At 44.7% G+C, this 14383-nt stretch overlaps 1 protein-coding gene across 2 annotated transcripts in view; it reads right to left on the bottom strand.

The window, feature by feature from the left end:
- The window catches only part of Cds1 (CDP-diacylglycerol synthase 1), a 67598-nt gene that overhangs the window by 1581 nt on the left and 51634 nt on the right, over nt 1-14383 (bottom strand). For both annotated transcript variants that reach the window (XM_006975405.3, XM_076546782.1), the window contains exons 7-12: nt 13371-13453; nt 12059-12146; nt 9685-9753; nt 6356-6508; nt 4171-4290; nt 2611-2714 (exon numbers count right to left, since the gene is read on the bottom strand). In XM_006975405.3, the coding sequence (XP_006975467.1) occupies nt 2611-2714; nt 4171-4290; nt 6356-6508; nt 9685-9753; nt 12059-12146; nt 13371-13453 (617 nt within the window). The remainder of the gene's footprint in view (nt 1-2610; nt 2715-4170; nt 4291-6355; nt 6509-9684; nt 9754-12058; nt 12147-13370; nt 13454-14383) is intronic.

Genomic DNA, 14383 nt, shown 5'->3' with positions numbered 1-14383 from the left:
AAGCCAGGCTGTACTATATAGTGAGTTCCAGGTCAGTCTGGTCTACAGAGTAAGACACTGTCTCAAAAAAAAAAAAAAAAAAAAACAACAACAACAACAACAACAAAGCAACCCCCCCCCAAAACCTATCACCTTAAAATATCTGTGTATAATTATTGCCATTAAGTCTTCCTCCATGCATTTGCAGAGTGGTGCATGTGCAAACAATCGTTGAGATTTAAATGGAAAATCCCATGAGCAAAATAGGAAGGATGGCACAGAATTCTGAGACACACATTAAAAAAAGGTAAGTAAATGACTTATAAGATAGATTTTAAAAACAGAATGGTAAGAAATGGAAATTCCAGCGACACAGAAATGCCTTCTATAGAATTATCACAATGGGGAAGGACAGAGGCACAAGTGACTCTGAAAAATCTTTGCCTTCAACAACAGCTACACAAGAGCACAGAGCAGCCGCCCCGTGGGTCACCTTCCTATCTCAAGGCAAACTGGCAGAGCCTGTGGCTGTGTGCCCCTCACAGGCAAAGTCCACTCAAATTACAGCCCGGCTTGTCTTGTTATATTCCATGGCATAACCTGGAGCAGCCGCCCACAGAGAAAGGAGCCATCCCAGCAAGCTCAGCTAAATGGAAAGTGATGTCAGCGGGCGGTTTCCCGGCAGCTGGATCCAGGACACCGCTGCCTTCCAAATAGGCCACGGATCTGCTTTCAGAAGGCAGGGACATAGCTCAGCGTGACTCTGCCGCTGAGAGAGCACAAGATAAATTCCTTTCTAAACAGAGAGTGTGAATTAATGCCTTAAAGACATGCCATCTTCGGAAAAAATGAAGCTGCTGTTGTTGTTTTTGTTTGTTTTTTAGGGACTTGGTCATAAATGACTAATGCCAAACTCCATCTACAAGGAAACGCCATATAAAAAGACAGAGACCACTGATGGAGTCACAAAGAACGAAAACAAGCAGAAAAGAAAGGCACTGTTGAAAATAAGCACAAGGGAATGAAAAAGATAGAGAACCAGCGTGCTAGCACTAGAGAAACAGAAGCTGCTGGAGCATCCTCAGGGCGCCGGCGCAGACAGTGGGCAGGCGGGAAAAGATGGCGGCACAGCGACCAAACGAGGAACTCCACAGAGAAACCACGCTGTGTCACTGCATCTCAATACCACCTCGAAAGAGATGATTTCCAACTCACACATTTCTACCAAAGCAGAGAGGGGCATGAGCCGACCATGGCAGGAAAGCCAGTCCACAGCGCTCTGTTAGGTACAGCAAGCGCTCCCAACACAAACGAGCGCACTCGGCACTCAGCAGAACTACACCGGACACAGTGTCGCGTCTAAACGCTGCAAGGTGGGCCTCGGCCTCTGTGCGGACGCAACGTGTACCAGAAAAGATGATATGCTGAGCCACGAAGCAAGGTTCAACAATTAGGTTCTTTTAACCACAATGAGACTAGGGCAAATATCCATAAAGAAAGAACAACAAAGTCTTGCTTTGTTTGGAAATCAGTCAATATACTTCTAAATGACTGTCAGAGGAGAAGGTGACACAGGAAACTGAAGAACACTCGCCACTGACTGACAAAAACAAACACGCTACAACACACAGGACGAGAACCAAGTGCGTCACAGAGGGGCTCTGATTCAGCCTTAGATAAGAAGGTGAAAAATCAGCCACCCAGGCTCCATCTTAAAAAGCTAGAAAAGGAACAAATTAAACTTTAAAAATAGAAAGAAATGAAAAAATGAGTATAAATCAATGAAGGAGAAAATAAATAGACCACACAGAAAACTAAAAACCTCTTGGTTCTTTGAAAAGGTGAAGGAAGTTGGTAAATTTTAAGACTGTAACCTCCCTCCCCCAAAAAACTATACAAAAATTCATACACTGGTATGGATACATAGTTTTAAGTGTACATTTATGAATTTCTAAATGTAAGTTTCCCTCTCAATAACTCTGATGAAAACTTTTTTTCCGTGGCCTTCTGGGCCCCTGTGGAGACCAAGGAGATCATCAAATCACTTTGTTACTTCTGTTGGCTTTCCTGTGCTGACCTGCCACTGGAGGGCAGATCTGAAAGTCTTCTCTACTAAAAAGACCAAGTGTTTACTAAACAGCCGCCTCCTCTGCCCCTCACACAGCCAGCGCTAACCTCCCTGATACCTCTCCGATCACAGTGAGCAGCCCCGAAGACAGGGGTCCGCTTTGCTATGTTCTGTGCTCTAGTCATACCTAGACATGTCACAGACACTCATGCAAGAACTGGGCTGAATGGACTGTCCTTCCTCTTCCTTAGCAGCGTTCAGTGAAATACCCACAGTAAAGAAATGCAGTCTGCTTGTACTTTGAACCTAGCATGAGTCACATTAACTGGGTCTTTTTTATTGAGTCTTTTAATTGAGTCTGCTAACAATCATGGTGTATATACTACCTTTAAGTTGCTCAAATGTATTAAAAACAATGAAGATTGGACCCTACTACTTAGCGCTACAATTCCATTTAACTTGACATTATAAACTACCATTGACAGAAGCAGTTAGTTTAAACCAATGGGAATTCAAGAGTCATACAATGAAAAGTTTTGGTTTTGTGTTTAACAGAACAGTACCTTATGAAGCTTGTGATGTACACATGCACGAACGTGGCCATCAGATACTGACAATCGAACCTGTCCATTATCCCGCCATGTCCAGGAATGGTGTTTGCAAAATCCTGCAGAAACAGACAATGTGCCAAAGTGTCACTTGTGCCAAATTCTGACCCGTGAATGTCTTTTCAGCTTTACAGACTTCACAAGGAAAACAACTTCACTATTAATTTTTTCTAACAAATACAAATAAATTAGAAAATACCACCAGATTAAAATGGTATTTTTCAACTCTCCGCTCCCTGTTTAATGATTTCTGAATTGGCCCACAGCACTGAAATAACACTAAATATTAATTAAGTCTAGCACTTTTTCTCATTAATGTAATTTTTCTAAATTAAAAAGTCTACCAACTACCCTTATCTAATTCTGTAACTGCCTATACCCCCGCATGGCCAGAAGCCGTGTGGGAGCTGCCTCGGTGTGTCACAGATGCACAAGCATTTCCACCTCATGTTTATCCAAACAGCTCTTGTTCGGGAACACACACTGCAGTGATTAAGAGACATCAGTAAGCACTGAGGTAAGCGGAAGAACCGCGCAGCGGCTCACTGAGAACACCTCAGCCAGCCTGAGGTGAGGCTAGGGGGTGAGGTTTCTGCAGCTGCACTCACTGCCTGGACCCCGGAGAGCACAAGTCACTCACACAAGTAACTCGTGGCTCTTCTCGCACACCAGGGCACCTAACAATCAACAGCAACTGTACCTTCAGATGTGAAAGAGGAAAAGACCCCTCTCTTCAATGAGGAACCTTAGAGACCGTTGAAAACAAAACCAAAACCAAAACAAACTCTAAATACCTATGACTGATTTCTGCCAACCCACTTCCTCCCTTCTCTGCCCACTGAGGCATGAGGGAGCCCCAGAGGCCTGATCCCACTGCAAGGCAGTTACCGCCCCCCCCCCATGCAGCCTCAGTTAGCTGCCACTGCAGACTGGACTGTTTCCCACCCTCCCCCCGTGGGGAGGGAGCACCTTGAGGCCAGGGACCTTGAAGGCTTTGTGTATTATCTGCCCGGCTCCCCCAACAGCACCCTGTGCAGGGCAGAGGCTCCCTGAGTTCATTTGCTTCCCTGGCCGTCCTGAGGTCTAATGTGGTCGGGTTTCCAAACACTGTGCTCTCGGGCCTTCTCTAACACAGCCGCTCTGTCCTTGCTCCCCTTCGACAAACAACTCCCTCCTTGTCCTCACTTCAGTCTCTTCCTCAGACTTTCCAGTAAGACTTACTCTCTTTTTAGATCTCAGCTCCAATTCCACCTCCTCAGAGCACCGTTCCTGACCTGTTAACACATCTTCAACAGCCATGCCAGCCCTTAATGAGCCAATTCTACCTTAACCTGGCGAGGGAGGAAGGCTGTGATGATATCGCTTTAGGATGACCCTGCTCTACTAAAGTGCAGGGACAGCTTTCAGCGAGCCGGCTCCCACAGGCTCAGTGTGGCCAGTTGTGGACCACATCCCGATGACGAAATGGCTCCTAATGATGTGCACTAACAGCGTAGCAGAGAATGTAAAACACACCTTGATTTTGAAAGCTCTTTTGAATCCACTGGCGAAGAAGCCTCCAAATGGGCCAATCAGTGAGGCAAACGTTGAGAGAGCAATGCTATGTATCTGGAAGGGATACAAGCTCACGGTGTCCTAAGGAGGAAGAAGTGGAGAGGAGCAGCTGTGTTAATACCGCACTCATTCAGGCCATGTGACCCAGGAACCACGGCAGACACAGGAGGTCAAAACAGGCCACATTTTCTGTCAACGTCTCCTGCCTTAAAGACCACGGGATAAAAATGCCATCATCGGCAGTCCCCATGCCCTGCTCATCACCCACGGCCTCACTGGCACACCTGGTAGAATTCTAGCTCATCCAGGGCTTAGGAAACAGCTGTGTGGGGGATTCGCACTTTAGTTTACGTTTGCTCTTTGGGCCATAATACTTTGTTCTTATAAGTATAGGATTTATTTTAATTTTATATTTTATAATGCTAGCTAATTCTAAATGATGAAATAGCAAAAAGTTGTCTTTATCACCAAAACTAAGTTGAAAGCTATAGAAACACACAGAAATAAAATTCTTTTCCTCTTCTTTAATTTTTTAAAAAAATTAATTTTCAAGACAGGGTTTGTCTGTGTAACCTTGGCTGTCCTAGAACTTGCTCTGTAGACCAGGCTGACCTCGAGTGCTGGGACTAAAGGTGTGTACCACCACTGCCCAGTTCAGAAATGAGTTTCTTAAAAACTGTCAAGGGGTAGTGGCATGCACTCTGTAAGCTGACACAGAAGTACCTCGAATTGAAGGACAGCCTGGGCTACATGGTAAGACCCTGACTCAAACAAAACAAGACCTGTCAAAATGAACATGAACAAAATGATTGCCAAGGATTTAGTGAAATCATCTGAACAGAATTTTATATTCAAATTAGTTGAGTGTACAGCTCTTTTCCTCCTTAAGTAACTATGAACTAAAAGCAGCACATGATGAATATGGTCCAAAAAGATGTTCAGCCCACAAAGTTTTGGATCTGTTCTCAAAGAACAACACTCCTCCAAACTTTAGACTGGTACCAGTCAAAGGTTTATTGAATAGAACAGGAAGCATGGATAGTGAAAAAATGTTTGGAAACGAAACATTGAGCACTCAAAGAGAGAAATTATTTGTAGGCTAACTTGTTTCTAGCAACTTGCAGCTGTGAGTCTGAAGCACAGTGTACACACACATGTATGTGCACACAGTTACTGTATGTCCTTGCTTGCGTTCTGCTGCTGTGAGGGGAAGCAAATCTGGCTTACAGGTTATACTTCATCACCAAGGCAAGCCAAGGCAGGAGCCTTAGGGACCCTGCTTGCTCAGCGCCTTTCCTGAGGCCCACCTGCCGAGGGATGGCACCGCCCACAGTGGGCTGGGCCCTCCCCATCAATCAGCAATTAGGAAACTGTCCCACAGACAAGCCCACAGGACAATCTGATGGAGGTAATCCTTCAGCTGAGGTTCCCTCTTCCCGGGTAAAAACTACTCAGCCCACCGTCTCCCACTTTGAGGATGCAACAGCAGACAGGCGGGGTCTACTGGAGAGCACACCAAACCTTCTGGGGACGGCATCTCAGGTGCTTTAAATGGTGGCAATGGGGAGACTCATTTTAAGAGGATTTCTATATTAAAATGACCCCTAAAAACAAGGGCTCTTTCAACTGACGGGTCTTAATTAAGTTTTATACTTACTCAAATCATGTCAGTAACCTGTATTTATTGATTTTTAAAAATCTTTATATTTATTTTTAAATTTTATTTATATTTTAAAATACTTTAAAAAACATAAAGTAAATTACTATCAGTATTTAAATCATTATGCAAATAAATTCCTAGTGCACAAACATACGATTGGAAATGTTAATACCCATTTGATGTTTAAGATGATGACAGACATACAATCCACTTCTACATCTTTTAAAAAAAGAAGCAGGCCGGGCGGTGGTGGCGCACGCCTTTAATCCCAGTACTCGGGAGGCAGAGGCAGGCGGATCTCTGTGAGTTCGAGGCCAGCCTGGGCTACCAAGTGAGTTCCAGGAAAGGTGCAAAGCTACACAGAGAAACCCTGTCTCGAAAAACAACAACAACAACAACAACAAAAAAGAAGCAGAACACCCCTTTGAACAGAGCTCAGTCGAACGGGTAGTTCTCCAATCACGTTAGCTAGCCATTTGCTCTTACCCGTCTCAACACCGCCTTTAGGAACGGAGGGAGGGAGTAACTCTGAAGCTGGAAGAGTTCTGAGGGCTCACATTCTGTCACGAAAGAGTTGACGTCGCTTCGGTATTCCACTGGGCACACAAAGTACTGGTATTTGGACAACACGTAGGCAGCCTGAAGAACAAAGCAGAATGCATGAGATATTGCCCAAGTAAAAGGAGCTGAGTGCCACAAAGGACGGAGCCAGACCCGAGTGTCTTTGCATTGGCATTCGGCTAGGTAGTCACAAAGCTAGGTCAGGATGGTCCCAGGAGAAACCCTGACTGAAAGCCATGAGCGCTCCATACAACCTCAGAAGGGGCGGGGCTAACGGTCTTAAAGGAGCCGTATAGGAGATCTTACTTTTAAACTTTATCTTACTACTATGCTAAGTACGTGTGCATGGTGTGTGTGCACCTGCCAGGGGACTGCTCTGTGGAGTCAGTTTTCTCCTTCTCCTTTTACGTGAACTCTGGGGATCAAACTCGGGTCCCCAGGCTTTTCACAGACAGTGCCTTTACCCACAGAGCCATGTCTCCAGCCCAAGACCTTACTTTTAAAAGTCTACATAGTCACTCTTAGCGGGGCCTAAGAAGGCACGGTAAAGGGGTGAATTATGAAGATGTGGGCTGTGCAGAGGGACTTACTACACATAACGAGTTAATCTCATCAGCTGATACACAATCTCTAAGCAAACAGTGCACAACAGTGCAGGTGAGAGGCACCACTGCCCCTTACCAGCCCAGGATGCCTGACTCAACGGTTCATCATTGAGGTCTTTAAAATTAGCCATCTCCAACCATGGAAAAGGAGACCAGATAAAACATCTTCATGTGCACTGGATCCCACTTCTCTGGCAGCCACTCACTCCACTGTTTAGCTCAAGAACAGCGGGAATTCAAACTTGCTGCTAGGAACAGATTCCAACTGCTTCTGCTTCCCTGTGAGCCAGTTTCTTATCTGGGTGTACGTTACATTTTAAGGGCTCTTGCCTTCTTCCAGTGACAGGGCTTTCCATATAGAATCTCTAAATAATAAACTCTTACAGTATTATTTAACTTGGTATTTTATTTTTGATACACAAACCTTAAGCAGGACTGGATTCTCTACTGGAGAGCACACCAAACATTCTGAGGAAGGCATCTCAGGTGCTTTAAATGGTGGCAATAGGGAGACTCATTTGTATCAGTCATTACTAACATTCTACCTCAAAACTTGCTTTTTTCCCCCAAATTCTACTAGAATTTTCTTTGAGAATGAATTGTTTTTTTAATTGAATAGAGGGGTAGTTTCCCCATATAGGACAAAGCCACACTTATTTACATGTTTACTCTCCCAAAGCTTTGTGTTGTTATTATTACACTATGCCTGGCTGTGATTTTGTATTATCAACTATAGTTCTCAGGGACTAGACTTAAATTTTTGAATTCCCTAACAGTAATCTTTTTGTATATTTTTCTTTTATTTAGTCATGTACAGTCCCTTTATTGATACCTTTTACTGATGGGGAATGTCTTTCTGTACACTGTGAATATGTGGTGCTCTGACTGGTTGATAAATAAAGCTGTTTGGCCTATGGCAAGGCAGCTTAGAGGCAGGTGGGAAATTCAAAGAGACAGGAAGAAGGCAGGGAGAGATGCCAGCAAGCTGCCCAAAGTACTGGTGTTTGGACAACACAGGCAACCTGAAGAACAAAGCAGAATGCAACATGTATTGAAATGCAGGTAAAGCCACGGAACATGTGGCGATACACAGATTAATAGTTATGTGCTAATTTAAGATGTAAGAGCTAGCTAGCAAAAGGCTTGAGCCATGGCCATGCAGCTATAATTAATATAAACCTCTGTGTGTTTACTTGGGGGGCGAGAGTGGGAGAGATTTGTTAAGTGGCAGGCTGGGACACAGGAAATCGTCCCACTATATTTTACTGTAGTAATTGTATTGTTATTTTCAGAGGGAGGTTGAGACGGGGTCCCGCTGTATGGCTCTGGCTGTCTTGGAACTCGCTCTGTAGACCAGGCTGGCTTTGAACTCACAGAGGTCTGCCTGCCTCTGCCTCCCCAGTACTGTCACTAGATACCTTTAGTTAAACCCCAGCTCTAGGGCTAGGGATGTGGCTCAGTGGTAGACTGTTTGCTCAGCATGCTCATGGTCCTGGGTTCAATCCCAAGCACCAAAACCAAATAAAACAACACTGCCTCAAACCCCCAACCGCAACCTGATATTTTAACCAGGCTGGGCTCATGGCAGGACCTACTCATTGAGCCGGTGGGCACCGTGTGTCGGGAGGCAGACCTGAACACCATCTGCACCCGGCTAGTACTCAGAGGACACCTGTCCCAGCATCTGTACCCTCCTAACAGGCAGAGAAGCTTTCAGAAAGGAACAAAACAAAGGGCACCATGTGGGCCTACAACGTGGAGGCACTCTGGAACCACCTGACCAAGTCCAGCAGTCTGGATCCCTCTGGGACACAGAGTTTTAAGCTTCCACGTGACCTGCTCTGTAGCCAGAGTGACAGGTACTGGTGTTCAAAGTTGGTTATGCTTAGTAGGCTGGGGTTTTTGTTTGCTGGTTTGAAGTATTTCACACACGAGTACATCACTTCCAGGCCTCCTGCTCCCTTCTCCAACTCCTCCTGTGTCCCCCCCCCCATCATGTCTCAAATTCATAACTCATCTTCTTCAATTACACTGTTTTACATGCTCACCTACACACACACACACACACACACAAATGCAACCTGCTCATATGTATACATGTTTAGGGCTGATCACTTGGGATCAGATGACCTGTAAGGGTCTCGTCTCTCGAGAAGACTGATGCTCCCTCTTTTGGCAGCCATCAATGGCCTGCCCTCCTCATCTAAGTGAGGCCTTGTGAGGTTTCTCTTGTGTGTGCTGTCATTGTGCAGTTCTTGTTTAGATGATCATTGCTAAGATTTCATGGGTGCAGCTCCCTGGCAAATATGGAAGACACTATCCTGCAGCAGACATCCTGGCTCTCTCCTTCTTCGGCGATGTTCTAAGAGTCTCAGGTATAGAGGTGAAACTGTAGATGTCCTGGTGGGGACGGGCAGCCTGTCTTATATCTACAGGTAAGTGTGGCTCTCACTTCTTATCAAACAAAGTTCTTTCTGCAGCAGATGGAGACCATCACAGAATCAACACTAATCAAAACACAGAGAATGACTGACTATGGGTGCCTATGTAGTAAGTTTCAATAACAATATGACTGGCATTTTAGAAAAAGCTAAAACCTAACATGAGTTTTCAGAGTATAAATAAAAGTAAAATCCCAGTAAAACTCACAATGAATCCAAATATGACTGTGGAGAAGAAACCGCCAATGAATCCTTCCCAGGTCTTCTTGGGAGATAGCTAAAGAGGGTAAGATGGAGGGTTGGTAAATGTACAAAGCCAGGGAGCGGAAGAGCCCCAGTGAGTTCCCCCAATACCCTGCACATCTCTTTCCTTTCCTCTCACTAGAACGGGCTGAAACTCCGGTTGTTCATGGCATGGTCATGACTGACCTGAGCAAGTGTCTCGAGCAGCACCCAATGCAGCCAGCCCCTCAAACACCCGTGATAGACTGTCAGCATCTATTCATCTCTGCTCAGCAGCCTCAAGTTCGTTCCCTTTTTTTTCCTTTCAAAGGGCTATAAATTCAATATTGAAATAATTTTCTCACGACTGGCATGCTTCTCTTGGAATGAGATTATTAGTCATCCTACACAGACATCGCCAGTGCTGACCTGCTACTGACCAGAGAAGAGAAGGAACACAACAAGGCACGGACGGACAGACGGACGGACACTCAACACTCCAGGCTGTCTCTTCGCTGTCAAGGAGACTAGGGAGATAGGCCCCACTGTGGAACCCATTCTGGTCTAGATTTCGCAACCCTCCTGCCTCAGCCTCTCAAGTCTGAGATTACAAATTTGTACTAGCCTGTTCAGCTCAGTCCTGATTTACAAGACATAGGAGATTTCTTTCTGAAATGAAATATTCAACAGCCTTAAATTACGCACCCACCCCCGTAATCTATGTCTACCTTTAGACAGAAAGGAACATATTGTGCTGCTGAGAATAGACACTGGGTATGTTTCACAGTCTGGCTATTATTTCCCAGTCAACGAGACATTCAGGGGGGGAAATCTGGAAGTCAGTCTGGAACTTGGTAGTGTAAAGGGATAGGAGAGAAAACTCTGGTCCTAACTGCACCAAAGCTGCCACGGAAGGTAAGCATTAGAATGTACATGACCAGTGGGCTGGTAGGGACAGCACTAACTCTCAGGGGGGAAGAATGGGTCACAGCCCCAGCTACCTGAGCTCCTTGCAGACTTATCTTGAAGTTGAGAAACCTCAAAGTTAAACTAGTTGGCAGCAATGGTTTCTTAACAAATCTGGTGACATCTTTACCACAAAGAAGGAACGAATGCACCTTTTCCTGGGATAATCCCGTGTCTGTATTAGTGCCATCGAGTGGACTCAAATTCAAAGTGTCTGCTGACTACTTAAGAGAGCTTCAAGCTGACTCATACCAGATCACAAGTTAATTGCCCAACCTCCTGGGCGTATCATACAAATAATCTTTGGTGAAATCACTTGAAAGGTATTCAAAACCAGTCCCTAGGATTCCTGTGTGGGCCTTAAGTCTCTCAAGGCACGCTGGTTTAGAGTTCAGCCCATGCAAGCACCGTGAACACACTGTCTTGTTCTCTGCTGCAGCAGCTTGAGACATTTCAGAGATCCGCACCGTGCACGTCAGCAGCCCTGCAGCTGGGCCTGGTGCTGTGTGACCACCCACAAGTGGAGAGTTGATGGCGGCACCCTGAGGGGCGGGCCACCCACACACTCCCCAGGAGCACTACCCTTCCTCACACCGCTCTCAACAGCACAAGGCTAATCCATACTCCACCAGTTCCTCCATATAATTGCTTTCATCCCAGCCAAGGAACATATTTGTGAGACTCCTTCCTATTAAACACTCTGCTCAGTGTGGAAACTGACTCCTACATCAAGTCCCAACATAAAAAGCTCTTTAAAAAAATAAAACCAGTCCTAAGAAAAGGGAAAAAGGAAAAGGTTGGGTTTTTCATGAAGAAATGGATTCTTTCTTGCCCAAACTGAGATCTGACTAATTTAATCCCCGTCCTTGCCTCCACCATCCATACACAGAAGCAAATCTAAGGCAAACAACAGGGCTCTTCACACGTGCCTTCCTCCCTTGTCCCGACTTCCCACCGATGGCTGTGGGACCCCGGTCTCTTATTTATAATGAACCTGGGAGTCTTCGGATGACAGTACAGAAAGACCGTGCACCTTGCTCTTTTAGGAAGTTTGGGGAAGGACGGGTTAGCGAGCTGTGGGAATGCTGGGAACGGGTTACAGAACTAACTGAGCAACTGTTGGGGAGGGGAAACCAGCAGGAAGATGAGTTCTCACAAGGGAAAGAAAATGGAGTCCGGCCCCATGGAGGACCCAGCTGAACACCTGACGGAAACTCAGAGCGAACTCCTAAGACAGTAGCTCACAGCCCTGCACTGTGGCAAGCTGCTGCATGTGGGAACATCAAGGTGGTGGCCTAGAAGTCAAAAGTGTGCAAGAGGAGCAGACACTTGCAATGTTCTGTGGCCTGGCTTGAAGTCTATGGGAAGGGCTTCCTTCTAACATTTCCCATTACCTTAATTAAAGGAGTTCTTCCAAAAAAAAATCCGAAGAGGTAAGCAGTGATGTCATTGCAGATGACACTTGATATTGGAACAAGGAACCTTTAAAACATTAGCAGAGAAAAGTGTGTGATTAAACAATTTACGGCTCAGAATGAACCCACACGACGACCCTTTAGATCACACAGTGGACAGCGCAAAGCACAGCCCATGGCAAGGCCCAGGAGAGGCAGAAAATATCACACAAGCCTGCTCAGTTAGCCAGGAGATGGAACAAAGCCTACCACTACACTAAGACACTTGGAGAACGCTGCTAAGGAAACTATTAAAGAACCAATTGCTATAGTTACAAACATTTAAAATGTCATTATATAAGGAACTACTTTCAAGAAATCATCATTTCTTTTAAGAAGAGCAGCCTTGTGAGATGCAAGACAAGTCACTTGTGCAGCCAGAGACTAAAGTGACAAGCTTATACACGAAGCTCTTAATGCAAATTCTCTTTCAGGAAAATTATTAATTTCAGGTCTATCTTAGCCTATGACTGTGCCAAACTCTGATAAGTTTGCAGAACCTATTTATATAAGCAACATTTTCCCCTCAATTTAAAGGTTTTACAAGGCATCCATCCCTAAACTAGATTGTTTACACAAACACATGCACATTCTGGTAGGCTGTCGGGAGGGTAAAACTTAGGCTGGCCAAACTCCAGTTAGCTGGAGAAGATTCTACTTGCCGACTTCACGACAGATGTGAGGGAAGAAGCCTCGTTTTCATCATCTATGCACATGTATAGAGAACTTCACCAAGCCTTTCTCCACTCCAGATCATCTCTAACTATTAATTTGGATAACTTTTAATTAATAAAAATGCTGTCTGCCGTGCCGTGGAGCACACAGCTCTGCACATACACAGTCTAGAAGCTTGCTCGTTTCCAGATGTGAAGCAGGACCCACCCAACTGTCGCCCGGAGAAAAGGCATTTATCCAACCCACTTATTGAAAGCCACATGCCTTCAAACTCCACATAAATAACATCTAATCTTTGTTTCTTAAAAAGTAATGCTGGGGCTTATCAGCATCGAAAAATGGAAGTGGGTCTTGAGGAAGACTTTCTGCCTTTTATTTGGAACTAAAAGAAAGGTTTCCCATCATTAATAAAGCATTTTGTGATCAGTTGTCAGACAGTAATTAAAACTCGGTAATTTTAATGGGATACAGCAAGTGGTTCCCGGGTTGTAGCGGAAACCGCAAAGCTCCTGCCGGTGTTGGGGGTTAAAGGGCAAGACAGAAAAACAGAACGCAGCATAACAACGTAATCCCTTACCATATCATGCCTTCAAACAGATTTTGGATGACAAGATGTGACTGAGTAACGGTTATCAGTAAAGTGACATGGGTCCATGCGAACTGTTAATAGCCCAACAACACAAAAATTAGCGAACACAGCTCATTAGACAGCCAATTAGCAAGAGCAATTTTGAAACACAAATTTTCTGCCATGACTTCTGATGAGAATTTGTAAGATAAAGTCATATAAACAAAACAAGTGTGGTTAGTAAATTACACTGTCTGCTAAAGCCTGAAATAACGAAAACGTTTAGCAAAATAATTGTCATTTATACATAAAGGGAATGCTACTACCAGTGAGACACACTATTGCGTTTTTAGAAACACGGAGGAATAAAGCATGATCCTGGATGACTCCATTTAAATTGCTGAGGAGCTGGCAGTGTTGCTGTGGTGTGTGGAGAACAGTGGCAGTCTCTGAATGCTTCGTAGTGGGCATGCCGAAGCTCCTTTCTTTCCTCAGTATCCTGACAACCTCCCCCTGGAAAGAGTTATCCTAACTCTAAGTGCTTAAAACTCTCAGGATTCAACTGCCTTTTCGTGCTGAAAGTTGATCTTTCTGGGTCTGTTCAATGACATTATGCAATTTCAAAATTTGCAAGTCCTGTGCTGTTTGCCTCATCACCATCCCCACACCATCCCTCGCCTCCCCTCAGCCTGAGAGATGGCTGTTTTAGTGACTGTCAGCACAATTACTGTGGGCAGAATGTGAGCCCAAGGCAGCCATTCTATGTACTCACCTGACAGACTTGATCAGCAATTATGAAGTGACTTTTCAAATAATTCAGATTCTTATTTACTCTTAAACACTATTTTTCATTTCAGCACGGTATTTTATGTTGGTTGTTTTCTTCTGCTCCACTGGTACACATTTAAAGGAACCAAGTACTTTGTACTAGTTGCTTTAAAATACAATTTTTCAATAGGCAACTGGCCCTATTATATTATAGATTTCACTCTACATCCAGTAAGTCCTACACCCATATTCAG

The sequence above is a fragment of the Peromyscus maniculatus genome, chromosome 10, assembly GCF_049852395.1.
Source record: "Peromyscus maniculatus bairdii isolate BWxNUB_F1_BW_parent chromosome 10, HU_Pman_BW_mat_3.1, whole genome shotgun sequence".
Classification (NCBI taxonomy): Eukaryota; Metazoa; Chordata; class Mammalia; order Rodentia; family Cricetidae; genus Peromyscus; species Peromyscus maniculatus.
The sequence above is the reverse complement of the archived record's forward strand: the minus strand, read 5'-3'. Positions and strand labels throughout refer to the sequence as shown.